General features: G+C 55.6%; 1 protein-coding gene and 1 long non-coding RNA gene across 6 annotated transcripts in view; both read right to left on the minus strand.

Annotated features, from left to right (window-relative positions):
* Positions 1–6,531: 6,531 nt before the first annotated feature.
* On the minus strand, positions 6,532–8,723 carry LOC109275795 (uncharacterized). The gene is made up of 3 exons (XR_002084379.2): positions 7,550–8,723; positions 6,961–7,023; positions 6,532–6,843 (listed from the first exon to the last, which is right to left on the minus strand). It is a non-coding gene; the product is annotated as an uncharacterized LOC109275795 (long non-coding RNA).
* Positions 8,724–12,104: 3,381 nt separating this feature from the next.
* The window catches only part of ZBTB7C (zinc finger and BTB domain containing 7C), a 351,048-nt gene continuing 344,774 nt past the window's right edge, over positions 12,105–18,378 (minus strand). For all 5 annotated transcript variants that reach the window (XM_053902677.1, XM_053902675.1, XM_053902676.1 and 2 more), the window contains one exon: positions 12,105–14,688. In XM_053902677.1, coding sequence (XP_053758652.1) covers positions 14,037–14,688 — 652 coding nt within the window. In that variant the 3' untranslated portion in view covers positions 12,105–14,036. The remainder of the gene's footprint in view (positions 14,689–18,378) is intronic.

Here is an 18,378-nt window from a genome sequence, read left to right on the forward strand (position 1 = left end):
TCTTGAACAATAAAGCCAGTAGTGGCTTAAGAGCAGAGCCCCAGGGAGCCCATCATCACAGCACTGCTTCATGCTGGCCAGCAACTCAGGGGACCCCACTGTCCTATGCGGCTGTTACTGCAGGCAGAGGTGTAACAGGTGTAACAGGTGCAGACCGCACAGTTCTGCTTTGGGCAGGAGGCACCTGCTTTGGGCAGGCCCACCGCTAACATTAGTTGGCTGCCATAAAACACAAATGGAGGCCCCTCGCCTGTGACCTGCCCCTTCTCTTCCCCACCCTGGGCTCCTACCTCCCCACGAGGGACTTCCAGAGCGTGTGTGGACACCCAGCCTAGAACTGATGCCTCCAGGCCTAGGAGGGCACACCCTGGGGGGACCAGATACCCACAGGAAAAGAAAACTGCAGAGCCCTGGAAGTGGGTTCTGGGCCCTTTATGCAAGGTCCCAGGTGCCCAGAATATGCTCCAAGTGGGTGCATCCCCACGTGATGAGGTTACCAGATTTAGCAAATGGAAATACAGGATACCTAGTTAAATCTGAATTTCAGATAAACAACAATACAAATATATATATATATATATATATACACACACACACACACACATACATATACATATATGTGTGTATATATATATATATATATATTACTATATCTCAAATGCATACTTAAACTAAAAGATTATTGGATTATTGCTGTTTGGGGGTACCTGGGTGGCTCAGTCAGTTAAGCGTCCGACTTTGGTTCAGATCATGATCTCACGGTTCATGGGTTTGGGCCCCACGTCGGGCTCTGTGCTGCCAGCTCAGAGCCTGGAGCCTGCTTCGGATTCTGTGTCTCCCTCTCTCTCTCTGTCCCTACCTGCTCGCGCTCTGTTTCTCTATCGAAAATAAATAAACATTAAAAAAAATTTTTTTAATTGTTTATCTGCAATTCAAAATTAATTGGGTGTCCTATATTTTATTCACTGACTGCACCCAATGGACTTCTGACCCATGGGGACAGACACAGCGGGAGACGGGCCCCAGTGGGGCCTTCTGAAACACAGGACTCCGGGCAACAGATAGTCACTAATGCTAAGGCTCTCCCAGCTAGCTGTAGCGTCCTGGGTTCTGGGGGTGCTGGGGACAAGGTCCTTGCCAAGGGCTAGCTCCTGGGCCAGGAGGAAGCCAGGGTGGTTTGACCAGAAATTTTACCACGAAAGCCTCTGGGATGCATGTATGTTGGAGGGAGGGTGGGAAAGGGGCAGATGATGGGAGCAGGGAGGGGGACAGAGAAGGGAGCTTGCTGCTATGGCCACCATCACTATCCCTTCTAGAAGGTTGGAGACGGTCAGGGGAGTGGGGACAGAAGTTCCAAGGGGAGTTGGGGGGGGAACTGACAAATCCCCGGAGCTGCCTGCGGTGAAATCGCACTGCAGGTGTGTGGCCTGCTTCCCCAGCTGCATGGTCCCTGCCACTCGCGTTAGAGCATCCTGCGCCGGGTCGGGAGGGGAGCTGGGCAGGACTTGAGGGAGACAGCGTGGACAGCCTACTGAGCAGGGCAGAGGGCGGTCTCCCTGTTGGCCTGGTGTTGGCATTTGATGGTCCGGGCCTGGGTCTGTCGGTGGTGCGGTCTCTTAAGGCAGCAGAAGGAGCTGTCATCTGAGGGAGAAAAACTGGCTTAGAGAGGAGACATTGGATAAGGTGGAGAGGCCAAGGCAAAGGTTCTAGAATCATTTCTGAGAAGCTTTTGTGACAGACTGACCCGGGGCCAGATGAGAAGCTGAGTTCTGATCTACCTGGTGGCTTGAAAAGGGGCTTCCGGGGAAAGAGAAGCCAGTGTCCTCGAGGCAGGGTCCTGGACAATCTTGAGCAGGCGGGGAATTCTCCTAACCCGCTCCCCAGCCAGCCAGGACCGTGTCCTCAACTTCTCTGCGCCTTAACCCCCTCGCCTGATGAGTGGAGAGCACTGTGGATTTATCAGTCAATCAGAATCGCACATAACAGCAACTCGCAAATGGAAAAGTGCTCAGTTCAAGATGGCATTCTTTACTGATGCCGTGGATAGTAAGCCCTCCTTTGGGGCCAGGCCCTGTGTCCACCCGGGAAGAATTAAAATGCTTCTCAAGGAGCTAGGTTCTGCTGGGGAAGACACGTAACCAGGTAACATGGGTAGGGCCCGGGTACCCCCAGGGTGCAACCTTGACTCCGGTCGTGGAGACTGAATTTATCTTCAGACAAAAGTGGAAAGTAGCTGCCTCTATCCACTTCTGTCCCCTCGAGTGTTCACCTCAAAGGTGCTTTTCATCACCTTCTACTCCTGCCCGCCTTTCCCCTCTTTCCCACCCCTCCACAGACAGCAGGGAAGGGTAGAGAGAGGACACGGTCGCCCCAGAGAGACCCGATTGTCCGGTGTCTGGACATTCCCGGCCAGAGCTTATTCTGTATATCGATGCTAACCGGGCTGGCCGCAGACAGGTAACCTCTCCCACACAGAGAATAAAGTGAGAAAGAGAAATAAAGACAGAGTGTGAACAGGAAGCCCAAGGACGCATTCTGGGTCTGCAGTTAAGACACAACTCCCGAAAACGAACGCGTTTTGCAGAGCTAGTCACACACGCAACCCTAAACACAGGGGTGACAACGCAGGCGTGTGTGTGCGTGCGGGCTCACGCGTGTGCGCGTATGAGAACAGAACGTCCAGCAGGCTCACCCCCATCGGAGACACAGGAGGGGAAGCAATTCTGCGTGTTGCTTGGCGTGTTTGGGATCGAATGGCACCCCCAGGGGGCTATTTCGGATCTGGGGTGTCACTGTCAACAATGCTTACATCACGCAGCCTCGGTTTAGGCCCCCATCCTGTGTGTCGGGCAGCTTCAATCCTGGGAAGAGTTGAGGGTGGCCTTTGGTTGGGAAATCAGGCCTAGTTCTAGCGGTCCTTGACGCAGAAGCATGGGATCTTGAGACGTGACAGCAGAAAGAAATCCCGGGGCCCATGTCACCCGCCCCCTCACTTTCCAGATGATAAGATACAGATTGAGAGAGTTGAGGTAACTTTCTCAAGGTCGCCCAGAGAATCGGTGGCAGAGAAAAAAGTCTTTGAGACCAGCCTCCTAAATTCTGGCCAGCCCATCAGGCTGCCCTGAGCAGCGGTAAAAAGGAATTCCAAATGACAAACGGAAGCTCTCAGAAGTCGCGACATCACGGCTAAGTGTCTTCAAACACAAAAATCCCAAGTAACGTTTGGACCCCGCTGTTAGCATCAGGGCCGTAATGATGTGTCTTCCTTGTATGAACAGACGAGAGAAATGACGGAGGACTGTGGTCCCCAGGCCAAGCCCGCTGACTGCACCTGAGCTCTGTCACCTTTCGGTGCTCCTGCATTCAGTCACTCTCCCATTTGGGAGACACCCCCAATAAGTAAGCAGTAGGATGCAGAGGCTCGGAGGGCCAGGAGTACCCTTTCCCGTCTCTCGGCAGCTAGAGGGGGAGACTGGGCTGTAGCCTTGGATCTTTGGATGGTCCTGCCTGGGACTTCACACCCGGAGACAGTGACGCCCAGATGAGGGGACGGTCACGGCCTGGTGGCTTCTCGGGATGCTGACGGTGATGCCGATGTCCTGCGGCTTTTGGTTTCTCCCTGTTTTCTGAGGCTGGCCCTCCAACTTCCCTTTGGTCGCCCGAGCTACAGTATCCTTTTAACAAGTCTGTTTTCTGCTTCCTCGTCGGTCTCCCCTGGCTCGCGGACAAACCCCTCGCCTGCTGCATTCGAAGGAGAACAGAAAGCCTACACCGGTCCCTGACCTAGTGCTTCTGTTGACCCGCTGTTCTGTATGTCTGGCCATAAAGATCAGAGAGGCACTTGTCTTGGATGGCCCAATAAAATCAAGTTGGAGGCTACACGGACATTTCACCAGGGCCTACAGCCTTGGCCTGAGGAGAGAAATTTCGAGGGTGGGAACGTCTCAGTGTCCAGCTGGTCACCCAGTGGAGCCTGCAGAAACTTGCAAGTAAGGTGCCAGGAACCCCTTCTGTCGTCTGCCCCCCATTCATGGAGGAACCAACGCCGGGACGCCCGGACACGGAGGAAGAGACCCCTGCAGGCAGGGGAACGTTTCGTGCAGCGTAAGCCATCGCCCCCTCTGTCATTTTCCTCAGGACTCTGACTGGTTTGCAGGGATACTGTAGGTGGTGTAGGAAATCAGCCGAGTGGGGGGGGGGGGGGAGGCTCTTCTCCATCAGGGAACGGGGGAGGGGTGGGGGTCCCAATGGGGAGAGCACGAGTCAGCGTTCAGACATCGGCCACTCCCAGGGCACCGTCCACCTGCGGTGCCGTCCTGCCCTTCTCCCACATGCCCCCTCTTTGCCGGCTCCCAGAGGAGCCAGGACCAGTAGCTAGTGGGTGTGTGGGAACGTGGTACACAGAGGGGCAGGCGCCTGTTAGGGACTGAGTGCTTGTGTCTTTCTCAAATTCAGATGTTGAGCCCCTGCCCCCACGTGATGCTCTTGGGAGGTGCGGCCTTTGGGAGGCGATTAGGATGAGACGGGGTCATGAGGATGGGGTCCCGTGATAGAGTCGGTGCTGTTAGAGGAGTCACAAGAGAGCTGGCTTCCTCTCTCTGCTCTCCATTCTGCGAGCCCACAGCGGGGAGATGGTCGTCTGCAGCCCAGAAGAGGGCTTTCAGCTGAACGCTACTGTGCTCCCGCCTCCAGCCTCCAGGACCACGAGGGACACGTTCCTGTTGCGTCTAAGCCATCCAGCATGTGACATTTTGTTACAGAGGGCCGCTGTTCCCGTCCCCCTATAGGAAGGAGCCTGAGGTGTGGCAGGAGTAGAGGGCAGCATAGGAGGGGTGCAGAGACGGGAGAGGGATGGACATTTTGCTGTTGGTTTGGGCTGGCCAAACCGGTTCAAATAACTGAGAATGACACTTTTCTTATATCTGAGCACGACCAGAAAATGTCCAGGGCCTTCTCAAAACATGGAGTCAGGGAAGGGAGATCCAGCAGAGGGGGGTGAAGGGCAGTGGTGGGGGAAAATGGAGCCCCCTCTTTCCGGCAGGTTACTCGGTCCTGCTCCCTCAGTAAAATGCAGATAATTTCACGGGAAGTCACCATGCAATTCAGCGACAGACCCACCCCAGCCCCGCCAGACCTCTACACCCACGTCCTTCCTTTCTAGAACTTCTGGGAGCACCACGGCTTCCCTTGGTTTTTCCCCCAACACCTGCAGGCCTGGGCAAGGAGACAAGTAGAGGTCCCCATGTCTTATGTCAAAACATATAAATCAAGCTAACAAATTGTTAAATAAATTCAGTTGTGGTCTCCAATCTTGCCGAGCATACCTTCAGAAAAACCTAGAAAGCTGGGTTCACTAGATCCTTAGGTTCCTTGGGGTTCTGGTGGGGCAGAGCTGGTCTGTCAGCCCACAGCCACGTCCTGGCTTCCACTCCCACCCCCCAGCTGCTTTCCTGTCCCAAACGCTGAGAGGTCTCGCTCGCTCGCGCCCCAGTCAGCAGGTGTGAGTTGTGTCCATCCTCCCCAATAAACAGCCGCCCCTGGTTGTCCCTCAGCTTAGTGGGAGGGACTCCTGCAGCAACCTGCCCTCCGAAAGGCCTGGGGAGGGGTCTGCTGGGAGTTGTGGGGGTTGGGGGGGGTCTCAGGTACTCTGAGCATGTGCCATCCAGAAAGGGCACAGGCTCCTTAGATTCTGGGACCCGTGGGGAGCCCTTTAAAACATGGAGCCAGGGGCGGGGGCCTAGTTTCCAGGCCGAAGGGCTGTGCTGAGAACCCTTCTCATTTTTCCGAGCCAAATTTTTAGGCTCTGATTCTTTTTTTTTTTTTTTTTAACGTTTATTTATTTTTGAGACAGAGAGAGACAGAGCATGAATGGGGGAGGGTCAGAGAGAGGGAGACACAGAATTGAAACAGGCTCCGGGCTCTGAGCTGTCAGCACAGGGGCCCGATGCGGGGCTCGAACTCACAGACCACGAGATCGTGACCAGAGCCGAAGTCGGCGCTCAACCGACTGAGCCACCCAGGCGCCCCTAGGCTCCGATTCTGAAATCACGACTCCTTTCCTGGCATGTGGGACAGGCACATGCCTCTGTTCGCCTCCCTCCCCTCCAGGTGTGTGGCAGCCGCTGTCAGCCCCAGAGCGGTCCTTGTGGTGCCCGGGGGGACCGAGGGAGGCTGGGCTATCATTGGGCAGCATCTGGAGAGGAGGCCATAGCCACAGGTAATCAAAGTTCTGCTGTTGAATGGGTCTCCCTGGGTGTCTTCAAACAGCTTTCCATGCCAGGCAAACCCTGAGACATCACCAGCTCCATAGTCTAATTTAAAAAGAGGATGTCCTCGTCGTTTCCTTCTCCCAGCTTTCCCACAGGAACCAGCAGCCGATTAACCCCCATCATTGGATTATCCAAAACAACAACTCAGACAAGCACCGGGATAAGCCGTGTGCGCTGGTCCTTTCCTCCCTCCCTCGGACACTCTCCCCTTCCCTCCTTCCTCTTCCATTGGAGGAATAAAAGCAACACAAAAGAAAAAAGGTGAAAAACAGAAATAAGCATAATTATTTTGCGTGGCGTTGAAGGGGCAGAGAGGAAAGAAAAAAGGAAACCAATGTGGATTGAGCACCTACTAAGTGGCAGGCGGGGCTGGTGTTCCACAGGCCTCCTCCAGCCCCAGGACAGCTCTCTGAGATGTCACCTCCTTCTTTCTATGGCGCCGAGCAAGGCTGCCCGGGAACACGGGGGCTCCAGGGCCGACAGAGGCTCTGGGTCAGTCCCCGGGGCAGAGGCTGGGCTGAAGGCAGATGGGGAGGGAGACTCTGGAATCCTCTCCAGCCACTAGCAGCTCCATCTGGAGGAGGAAGGAAGGTGGCGAGCCCCGTATCATTTTGCTCCCTTCTTTCTTGCTATGCCACACCCTCCTCCCCCTCCTGCCCTCCCTCCCCCACCCCACCCCGCAAAGGCCGACCTCCGTGGGAACCCCCAGCCTTTAGGAAATGAAAATGCATCTCTGTGTCTCAGAATGCCGTTCCTGTAAGGAATGATATCGAAATGGCAAGATAATAAAGCCATTGTCAGTGAAGCCCACACGCGGGCTCTGCTGTGCGGATTAAACTAGAAAAGCCCGTTTTGAGGAGGGAGCCTGAGCCTGGGCCTGAATCTCGGCACTGGGAGAGCAATGTGGGTTAAAGTTCTGGGTCCCTGCAGGGAGGAAGAGGGGGACAAGGGGGACCCAGCCTGGCGACGGTTACACTCCGGGGTGGCAAGCTTGTATGTCTCCGGGACAAGGGGTGGGGGAGCTCTGAACGAGGGTTTTCCAGGGCTGCAGAGCCCTTGGCGTGTTGGGGGGGGGGGGGGGCGGAAAACGGCCGGTACGAGCTTTGTTTGAATCGTCTAAATCTGTCTAAATTCGTCTAAATTGTCTGAATTCTGTTCCTTGGCTCTTTCTGGGCCTCAGCTTCTGAGGGGACAGCGTGGTGCAGTGGCCAGGAGGCAGCACATCCGGGTTCCAGCCCCGTCTCTGCCACAGCTCGCCGGCCCTGCCCCCTTGTCCTCACCCTCTGGCCGCTTCGGGCTTCGGGCCCGCCCCCCATCTGCAGAAAACCGCTTGGTATGTGGCGTGTTTTGAGGCCACATTATTGGAACTCTTTTCCTATTTGGAGAATATGCATCATGAATCCTTCCCTCTCAAGGCGGAAGCCGGAGGCTTACTTTCCCAGGCGGCCTGCGGTTAGGCCGCGAGGCATGGGCCGTGAGCTGTCGTAGTCAGATGCACCAGCGCAAGGTGCCACGCGGCGGGGAGCAAGGTGAGGAGGTCCAGCTGTGTGGGATCTGTTTTCTTCGGGCAGCAGGGTGGTGGGGAGTGGGCCACGGGGTGGCGCTCCGGGGTCACGGGCCCGGTGTCAGTAGGGTGAGCGGTGGGGTCTCCGCCTAGCAGCGACAGCAATCAGATCTCCGCTGGAACAATGTGGCACAGCGCGCCCTGGGGTTGTTCCTGGCTTCCAGGCCTTGGACTATGTGCAATATTGACAAGGGCACCACTTCTGAACACTTTACTGCCATCTGCTGGAAAATGGCTGTGATATACAAACCGAATGTCTGTTACAACAAACATACAGGTCTGTCTAGGTGTGAGTAGGGCCTCTTCAAGAGTCCTGGTGTTGTGCAGTATGCAACCTGCGCAACTGATCTTGGTGACTGCAAGCCTGACTCTTCGGCCCTTGTGGAGATTCTGTAAGAGACTTCTCATTTTTAATGAATGCCTTTTCTACTTAAGCTACCTGGATGGGTTCTGCTGTTTGGCTAAGAATCTCAGCTGCTACAAATAGGGATAAGGATATGTGCCGCATTGGGCTGAAATCCAGTCAACCGATGGATGTAAGAGTCCTCTGAGGAAACATAAAGCAGTTAATGTCACTCAGAGGTTGTGTGCGTAGTGTATTCATTTTTAGAGGAACACGGGAAAGGGTCTGATTCACTCTATCTTCCTTCCTTATTCCAGAAACCCCTTTGTTTATTCTTTTGCATTTATGGCCAGGGTCAAAGTTCATGGTTGAATAGAGGAATCCCAAGGATGAGAATGAGAGTACGCGTTATAAATATTCCAGCAGGGAGGCCTGTGGGGAAAATGGCCTTGCTGGGTCTTGTCCATGCACTGCCGTGTCTCCTATCGTCACAAGGAGGGATGACATCAGCCTGCGTATCATTTGTCTGACGACTCTGTGTGCGTGAGCGTGTGTGCGTGCGCGTGCATGTGTGCGCGTGCATGTGTGGGTGTGCGTGCGTGCGTGCCTGGCTGCAGCTCAAGTGATCAGTTTCCAGGTTTTCCAGGATGGTCCAGATTTGAGATGTTTTGTCCTTATTTGTCAGTCCGTTTCTGGGCCCAGAGTTTTTGGTTTAGGCCGTGTGGGCTCTGTCCCTCAAGGTCACAACAGCCCCTGCCCAGGATGTGGTAAGGAGGAAAGAATGAGCAAAGCCTCCCCAGGGAATCCTCTCCCCATCAATTGCTGGAAATGCGTGTTTGACTCAGTCCTCAGTGCTTCAAAGCTGAAAGGAGGGAGAGGGGCTATCTGCTTGCTTCCTGCAACCCCCTCCACTCCTGCACCCCTCAGCAGGGTAGGGGAGAGGTGGGGGGCGGCGGGGGAGGTCCAGGGGTGATTTCAAGGCTGTCGGTCGGAGTCAGCCATCCCTGTTGGCTGCTTGAGGCCTGAAACCGCTTTGCTCCAGGGCCTTTCTTTCCACCTTGAACGAGGAGCAGGGGTGTGTAAAGGCCGGGAGAGGGAGCCTGTGAGTCACGTTCACCCTCGGAGGCTCCCATCAGGGTGTCAACAGAGGGCAGGGAAGAGAAGACAGAGTGCTTCCCTCCGTCCTGAAAGACAGCTGGGATAGGAAGAGGCACCCGGAGAAGGGGACAGGGTGACACGGCGGGGGGTGGGGAGGGGTTGGGGGGATTGGGAAGTAGACCACCGGATACAAACATTTTTGATTCCGGAATTTGTCTCGGGTCCCTGGAGGGGCCTCTGACCCTCTGCCTGCAGGTGGCATTTTCCATCCTGCAGGACCTCCTGACCCTTCACTCCTGGAGAGTGACAGACTTGTTGGATGAGGGAGCCTGTGGCCAGGAGGCCCTGCTCTTTCTCTTTCCCTTATGAAGCCCTAACGGCATTTGGCGCTCAGAAGGGCAAGTACACACACACAAGGGCAACACACGGTTGGGCTGTTTCTGGAAATGCCCGCCTGTCCACTGCGGTAAGCTTGGAAAACCCTCAGGGAGGACGAGCTGGCCAGGTCGCAGGACACGAGGAGGAACGGGGTCTGGGGAGAGGGCTGCGGGGATGTGACACGGACCGACCGCTGCAGCCCGCCAAGTGGAGACCTTTGTTCTCCGCCGTAAGTTCGGGCCTTGGGGACAGATAAAGGCCCAGGATGAGAGACGGTCTTCATTCCCGTTGGTTCATTACTGTTTGGTCACAGAAAGGCCTCAAAATAAGTCAGGGCCTTTTGTACAGGGTCCCGTTTCTCTGGCCCCGCGTTGCTGGAGGTGGCCGGAGGAGGGCTGCGGGTGGGGGAGGGCGGACAGCCCTGGGCCACCGAGCTGAGTTTGGTGAACTTTTCCCAGCTCATCTTTTCCACGTGTCACCCACTCTCTCTGGCACAGTCCTTCCAGGCTCACGTGAGGATACATATTCGCCTTTTCCCAAATCAGACGGAAAGGACCCAGGGAGCAGCCCTCCTTCTTCTGGAGGAGACTCTCCTCTCTGGCATTCTTGAAAGGCTGTGTTGAAGCCTTCCAATGACTAAGAGCTCACTGCCTCACAAGGGACCTCATGCCTCTTTAGGGCAACTCCAGATGCTAGAAGTTATCTTCCTTTGTTTGGACACCCAGCTACCTCCTGGAATCTCCCTCCTATCCGTTTGAGTTGGCCAGACTTTTGGTCCAACCCTCCCTCTACCTGACAGGGCTTTAGAAGTTCCAAGGTCTGTTCGAACGTATTCCCTTAAGCCTTCCCCTGTGGGTTAAGAGGCACACGTTTCTTCGGCCTGTCCTCAGTGGCCTCATTCTCCCACCCTTCCCTCCCGCCCTGTGTTGGGAGTTCCTTTGCTGACAGAACCCCAACTCCCTAACCTCCTTGGAGCCCGAGGGAGCAGGCCATACCTGGCAGGGCTCTATGGAATGCCCACCCGGCCGGGACTAGAGGAGAGTTTACTCACATGAGTCTAGGAGCCCCCAAGGGCCAAGGCCTATTGGGAGTCAGTTCCCTATCCTTTCTCCATGTTTGCCTACAGCATTCAGTGGCCTCGTATTTCTTGCACTGAGCTGGGCTGGCCCCCAAGCCCTCAGCCGTGAACTTAGGCCTCTCAAAGCTGCAGGGTCGCTAAGGAACATTCTGACTTTACTAGAAGATCCTGGAGAAAAGACAAGTAGTGTAACTGGCAAGTAGTACAAGATGATGTTTTTCTATTAAGGCAAATGCATCTATACTACGCGATAGAAGGTGGACGCGTGATTTTCGAAGCCACAACCTGCAGCTGCAGACTTTTACACTGTGGGAAGGTGGCTTCGGGCAGTTTTGTGGCGTTCGGGCCCCGTTCCCCAACGGACTGCCCCGGGCTGCTGGAGGGTGTTCGGGTGGAACACTTGGAGAAGCTCTGGGTGCTTACTCCCCTTTGTCGTTAGAGGTGAGGAAAGGGAAGACCAGAGTAGGGAAGTGGTTAGCCCGAGGACACACAGCTCGGAGGAGTCTGGAAACCCAGATTTGCCCTGTCCGGAGACGTGCTGCATTCGGTGCCTAAGCATGTTTACCATGGCAAGAAAGGGGATCCCCAACAGGCAAGCTTACGATCAAATAGTGCCTCACAGGTCTGCAGGGCAGGAGACACGGAGGAATTACGTTCTGGCCTCCCTACCACGCAGCTGCCCACTGACAACTGAAACGAGAATTGGAAGGAGGACGTCAACCTGAACCAGGAAACGGACCGGCACAGCTTTCTGTCACTCGGAACACCGGCCTTCAGGCGACTACATACGGGTTTGTGCTTTCTGCCAAGGTGTCTTTGACATTTACTGCAAGCTCCTGACACCCGAGCGTCCCGTCCTTTTTTACAGCGAGCACCTACCCATCGACTAGCGGCAGGTCACCTCTCACAGAAGTGCAACTCTCGGTAATTTAATCAAGTCAGTTAATACTGTTTAATAAATAGGCCAGAAAATTAGCTGAGAGTTTTTCTCGGCGGGCTGCGGCGTGCGACCAAAGTTGTGGAAGATTGTCCTTTGAATCACTAAGGCAAACTCTGTTGTGTCATTTTACAGAAAGCAATCACATAAAAAAGAGTTATAAATAGGAAAAAATTCCAAAGCTTCCCCACAGAGGGACAGGGAAATTGAAACACCAAAAAAAAAAAAAAAAAAAAAAAGAAAGAAAGAAAAGAAAAGAAAGAAAGGAAAGAAAGAAAAAAGGAAAGAAAAAGAAACAAAACAAAACACAACCACCCCTACCCCCACAAAACATTTGCGTCAAGTTCTCCTCGATCATACAGTACTCAAGATCTTTGGATATTTTACAATATACAACTCCAAATTGCAGCCAAGAGAAAACAAAAAGAACTAACCAGTTGTCTGAAAAACGGAGTTTATAAGAAGTCATTACCTTTACAAAATAAAAACAAAGCCCCAACACCACTGGATTCCAATTTGTTCATTTTTCCTTGTTTTCTTTTAAAGTTTGGGTCAGCCCCAACCCCTTGGCTGATGGGGGGGAACACGGGGATGTTGGCTGATGGGTCCCAGAAGCAAGTGTCAGAAACAGAGACAGGACTCTAAGAGGTGGCTGCCCAGAAGGATGGTGTCTGAAGACAGAAGGGTGTCAGGACCAGTTTCCTCTGGTCGGAATGGCGTCTGGTGGGGTGTGGAGTCAGGGTCCTCTGCTGGGGAGCTGGAGAGTGACAGAGTCTGTGGTCTTCTCTGGCCTTTTTGTTCTTTTGTGTGTGTGTGTTTGCTCAGGAAGAAGCCAAGGCGATAGGAAGAGCCGAAGTCTCTTGTGCCCGCAGCTCCTGGACTGGGGACACCGGCCCTGGGTAATCCATGCAGGTGAACCCTCCTACCGTCGGGACTACCGAGAAACAAAGGCAAACTCAGCAAGAGAAGGGATGGAGGGCAGGAAAGGGGAGAGAAGAGGAAGGCACAGGGCCAGCAAAGCTGTCTTCCTTCTTACTGCAAGCTTATGAACCAGGGAGAGCGTGCATTCGTGCGTGCGTGCGTGTGGGCAGCTGTGACTCACAGAGCCCCCTACTGGAGCCGGGCCCCGCCTCCCACCACCGAGGGAAGCCAAACCACCCAGCTTCCTTCCCGAGCCACGAGGGAGGGCTTGAGGGTGTTCAAACACAGCAAAGGGGGCAATCCCCAGCAATACCGGAGCCCTGAGAAACCCACAACAAACATAAACCCTGGGTAACCGGGTGTTTTGTCTGTTTCTAGGAATCAGGGCAGAGGTGGGGCAGCCGCCAGGTGTTAAGAGGTGACTCTCGGCCCTTCCGTGTTGGCCCCAGGAGTCCCAAGAGACTTTGTACAGCCCTGGAGAGGGAGTCAATGCTAACTAGTCATCCCCAGGGGCCCTGGCTTACACGGTGGCCTGTCTGCCTGGAGAGGCGGGGAGTATTTGGAGTTCCCCACAGCTGCCTGTGGACATGGCACATCTCAGCCCTTCTTTGTCACTCCTGTCTAGGGTGGCCACATTCCTCACCTGTGCTAATAGAGAGGTGGATGTGAGAAAACTAAATCCGGCAAGATAGACGGTTTCACCAGAGACTTTAGGCGTGCAAAGCTCCCACCTTCTCAGTTCTTTTGTGTGTGGGGGTGGGGGGGTGGGGGCGGGACAGGTGTGTATATGTGTGGGGGTGGGTGCAAGAGGGGAAACTAAATTGCCAGCTCCCCTTCGGAGCAGGGTAGAGACGACCGACCCGTCCAAGGTCACAGGACAGTGAGGAATAATGGGCCCGGACTCCAGGAGCCTTCCCTGCCAATAGGGCATTTCCCACAAGGATCCCGGGATGGCTGGAGACGAGAAAAGTGACCCACCAGAGCAGGGTCAGCAGGGACTCTGCCGTACAATGGTGGCTCAGCTAGGATGGGCGCCCCAGGCCCCTCGGTAGGCCTCGTCCCTGTTCCACCTGGTCTGCCTCTGGCCAAGCTACCTTCCTCCATCGAGCCCCACACACAGCTCCAGAGTGCTCCTGGGCACCCAGGGTGTGGCCGCCTCGGGGCACGGGTCCCTGTGAGTTTGTGTGTGACAGCCGGAGAGACAGCCAGGTAGAGGCCAGGCCCTGGGCTCCAGGCCCTGTGGGAGGAGATGCCCGCCTCAGACACCACCAAAAGGGATGCAGGAGGCCTTGGGAGGCCTAGAAAATACCACTGCTGCTGCTAATACGTTTTCGTTCTTTTCCGTTGTGATTTGAAAGAAACAGTCCAGACCCACTGGGTAGGGCAGGGGACGCCTGGTGGGAGAGGGGGCAAGGGCCGCTGGACTGGGATCGACAAAGAAGACCAGCCTAGTTGTTGGCTTCAGACATGGAGGCCACATGGTTGAGGCCGGCGAGCCCGGGGAGGCCGGCCAGGCCCGCGGCCCACGGGTCGGGCAGCGGGAAGTAGGGCCGCGCGGCTGCCACGTTCTCGGCCAGCGCGAAGGCCAAGAGGCCCCCCGCGTTCCTCTCGGCCTCCAGCTGCGCGCGCCCGAACAGCTTCATCTGCGTCTCCTCGAACTGCCTCTCCAGCTCCTGCAGGCTCAGCGCGCCCTTGGGCGCCGCCAGGAAGTGCTTGGCGGGGCTGGGGCCGGGGAGGCACACGGCCGCCCCGCCCAGGTGGCCGCCCACCTCGCCCAGCGCGGGCGGCATCACGAAGGCCGCCTTCTCGGGCGCGGGGCCTCCGGGCCCGAAGAGCAGGCTCGCGGCCCTCCAGGCGGCGGGCTTGCGGCCGCGCCGGGGCCGGGCCATGCGGCAGCTCTGGCGCTTGATGTGGCGGTGTAGGTGGTCGGAGCGCGTGAAGCTCTTGTAGCAGAACTCGCACTGGTAGGGCCGCACGCCCGTGTGGATGCGCATGTGGTTCTTGAGGTCGTAGTTGTGCACGAACTTGGCGTTGCAGTGGATGCACAGGTAGGGCCGCTCCCCCGTGTGCTTCCGCATGTGGATCTTCAGCTTGTCCTGCCTGCAAACGCAGAGGCGGCGGTCAGTCCCCGCGGGGAACCCCGGGAGCCGCGCCCCCCAGCCCCTTCCCCCTTCCTCCATAACCCGCTCCAGCTGGCCACGGCCGTGGCGTCCAACGCCAGAAACGGGCCCCGTGCTAGGGTTTACTTGCAAACGCGGCCTCACTGCAAACGGGTGTGGCTACTCACCTGGATCAGAGGGCTGGAAAAGGAGCGGTGTCCCGAAAGGCCTCCTTCCCTCCAGGACCCCGCTTACTCGTCGGCTCCGAGTAAGGAAGCCGCACCCTTTGTCGGAGGCCCGGCTCGCACGCTGGAAAATGGGCCTGTCGGGCACACTTCTCCCCACAAGTCAGCAGCCTGTCCTTAGCCCTTGCGCGGTGTGGCGACCTCTGACACCGCCTTGCGCCTTAATTTCGTGCCCACTGTCTCCAGGCAGGTCTTCCCTCCTGTTCCTCCTGTGCCTTTGCCCCATCCTGGCCCCTGGGCTCTGGAGATCTGTCTGTCCTCGGCACTAATCTGGGAGGCTACAGAAGCCGGGCACACCTCGTTCAAGTCTCCTGCACTGTGGTTTCGCATCCCAAGCTGTGGGCTTTCCTCTTTGTCTGCAGAGAATTCCAGGGTTTACAAAAGAGCCAGGTGCGACAAGAATGTAGCCTAATCTAGGGCAAAGCTTTTTAGGATTTACGTGCTATTATTCAGAGGGAAGGTATGGTGTAAAGGTGGGGCTCCGTTGGGGTTTGGGAGCCCCTGCTCCAGCTGCAGACCCACCGCGAACATGCTGAAAGACCTTAGGCAAGTTACTCGACGTCTCTGCACAGAGCTGAATTTAGCATTAGACACAGTTCCTATTGTCCGGGGCTGACGGAGAGAATCCGGGTTTGTGTCAGACTAGATTCAACACACCTCCTGGTGATCTCGCAAGGAACACTGACATCACGGGGCTGTCTTCCTAAAGACCGAGCACTGCACAAGGCAGCTAGAGGAGCCTTCCAGCCTGGCCGAAGTGGAGTCAGGTGGGCTGCAAGAACCCCTCTCGGGGTCTTTCCGCAGCCTTCCCCCACCAGGCCTGGCAGGCCAACGAGCTCTGCGTCCTGTCTCCTACCTCCTCCCCGCAGGTGTGGCCCCGGGGTGGGGCATCTGTCTGTAATTTTTGCCTCGGGTTTGAGGTCAGAACAGATGCAGAGCCCAGGCATTCGCCCTGAAATGGCCAGATTTAAACCATGCTCAATATAACCAACCGCAGGACAGCAGGAGCAGGTCCTGGTCTCCTGGTGTCCCCTGGCCGCTAGAGGTCTCACTGGCTCTCATTTTTGGACTGCTTCCCCAGGGGCGGGGCAGGAGAGAAAAGGACATTCTTAGGTACACTGGCAGAGAGCAGGGGAGGACCAGGACGGGTCCACCCCTTCTACCTGTGTTACCAGGAAGGCACAGGGCACCTGGGAGATGGATACGGGGGAGGGAGGAGGAAGTGAATGCAGCTTCCGAAGCCGGCAGGTGTCCCTGCACACCAGACCCTCCTCTCCTCCACATTCTCCGTCCCTGCCCCTCCCACGAGCCACCAGCTGCGCCCAGGCTGCATGGCACCCTGCTGTGACATCCCACGCTCCCTTCCCCAGCCACAGCATACTGCCCTTATGGTGTCTATAACCCACATTTCATCCAGGTGACTGGGGGGTTTGAACAGGAAGGGGCTTAAGCGAGCATAGGGGCCAGTGGGTCTCAAACTTGAGCCTGCCTAAGCACGGCTCTCAGGGCTTGATGAAGCAGCATGCTGGGCCCCACTCCCGGAGATGGTGATTTGGGAGGTCCCCGGGGGGAGAGGGCAGGGAACACGCGTTCCTAACAAGCTGCCAGATGCCACTGCTGGTGCTGCGGGTCCATGGGTCCACGCATCACTTTGAGAGCCACCTTTGCTGGTGGGCAAACTGGGGCCCAGGGAGGGGACCTCGCCAGGGCCACCCAGAGAGTAATGGCAGAGCCGAGGCTAGAACTCACGCCTCTTTCCTCACCGCTGCAGAAGTGGGGTGCACAGTGCCCTTTGTGCCCCAACAGCAACGCGATCTAGTCATGAGGGACGTGTCTTGGGACTCACACATTCATCTAGGCGCTCAGGGAAATGCCGATGCCAGGTGGTCAGCTGGGCGCGCTCACTGGCTACGGGACTTGTGTCCTCACCAGGGCCCGGTGGAGGACTCCGTTGGAGTCATCAGTGGGGCTTTAAGTATATCAACTCACTTAATCCCACCATAACCTTATAAGGTGGATATTTTTCAAAATCACTGTTGCACATAATTAGTATTGATGCTGAGGGTCACCCTCAAATAATGGACGGTGCAAATGGTAAATCTTTAGATATTAAGGGCCCACTGTAAATATCCACAACGTCTCCCAAGCTTTTCATTAGAGCATCCAGATTAAGTCACATCTTAGCAGCAGTTAGCTGGCATGTGTAGGAAGTGCTGAGAAGGTGACTTTCTTTTACTGAGCACCTGCTATGGGCAGACGACTACACCATTTCAATGACCCTGGGAGGTTGTTATTTAGAGGCAAGTTGTAGTGTAGGAGTGGGGCCCCCATTAGGGGTCTGGGAGCCCCTGCTGCAGCTGCGGACCCACCACTAACCTTCTGGGTGACCTCAGGAAAGTTACTTAACCTCTCTGTGCAGAATTGAACCTGGGGCCAGACATCAGTTCCTATTGTCCAGGACTGATGAGAGAAGCTGAGTCTGTATGAGTTAGATTCAACATACCCAGAATAATTTCCTCACTTAGAGGAAGAGTTGAGGCTCAGAGAAGTCAAGCAGCTTTCCCAAAGGTGTCTAGGCACGAGGGGCCAAGGAGCGTGGGGAGCAGTCTGAGGTATGGTTTGTTTGCAAGCTCTTCTGAGGTTGAGAAAGGGTAGATTTTCAAACTGGGGACTTCCAGCCTGTGAGGGAGTCAGGGCTGCCTCAGAAAGTGCAGACTAGAACAATCAAAACAGGGCATTTGCAGCCAGCTTTCGGACTCTGGGGCCAGAAGACCGGGGCATGCCTTGGGAGGGGCTCAGCCCCGGGCAGGAGCTGGCTGTCCCTAATGGAGACTTTCGTGGGAGCAGTGGAGGGTAGAGCTGCAAAGCTTATGATATGTTAGTCCTGGGAAAGAAAGTTAGAGATCATCCAGTCTACCAGGATCCCATTAACATGTTGTGATTCACAGTCAGAGTCAGTGCGCCCAGTAACCTGCATTTTAGCAGTATATTTGCGAGGACCTTGAAAATACTGATTTCATTCAATCCCTTAACTCTCAAGATGAGGAAAGCGAGGACAGAGAGGGAATGGCTTTCTAAGGTCACGTCTCCTCCTTATTCCTGTAATGACCTTTGCGCGTGGATATAATGCACATGCGCATTGAGAGGCCCGGAGCCAGCCGCACTCCAAGAACTGGACCAGGTCCTTAGCTGCCCTGGGCCCTAGTTTCCTGACCTCTACAATGGGGCGGGGGGGACACTGGGCTGCACCATTGTGACCTCTGGTGTTCTGTAAGTGTTCGGATGTTCTGGGTGTTCTGGGTAATGGGCTTACACTGAATCTCTTTCTCGCTAGTTGGCTTCACGCATTATGGTGGTTTTATCCCTATCTGAGGTGATGGATGTGTTAACGTGTTCACCACCACGTTATTGTGGTCTCACGACATTGTATAAGCTTACATGTTAGA

Source organism: Panthera pardus, unplaced genomic scaffold (assembly GCF_024362965.1).
Source record: "Panthera pardus isolate Hobbes unplaced genomic scaffold, ASM2436296v1 HiC_scaffold_15, whole genome shotgun sequence".
NCBI lineage: Eukaryota > Metazoa > Chordata > Mammalia > Carnivora > Felidae > Panthera > Panthera pardus.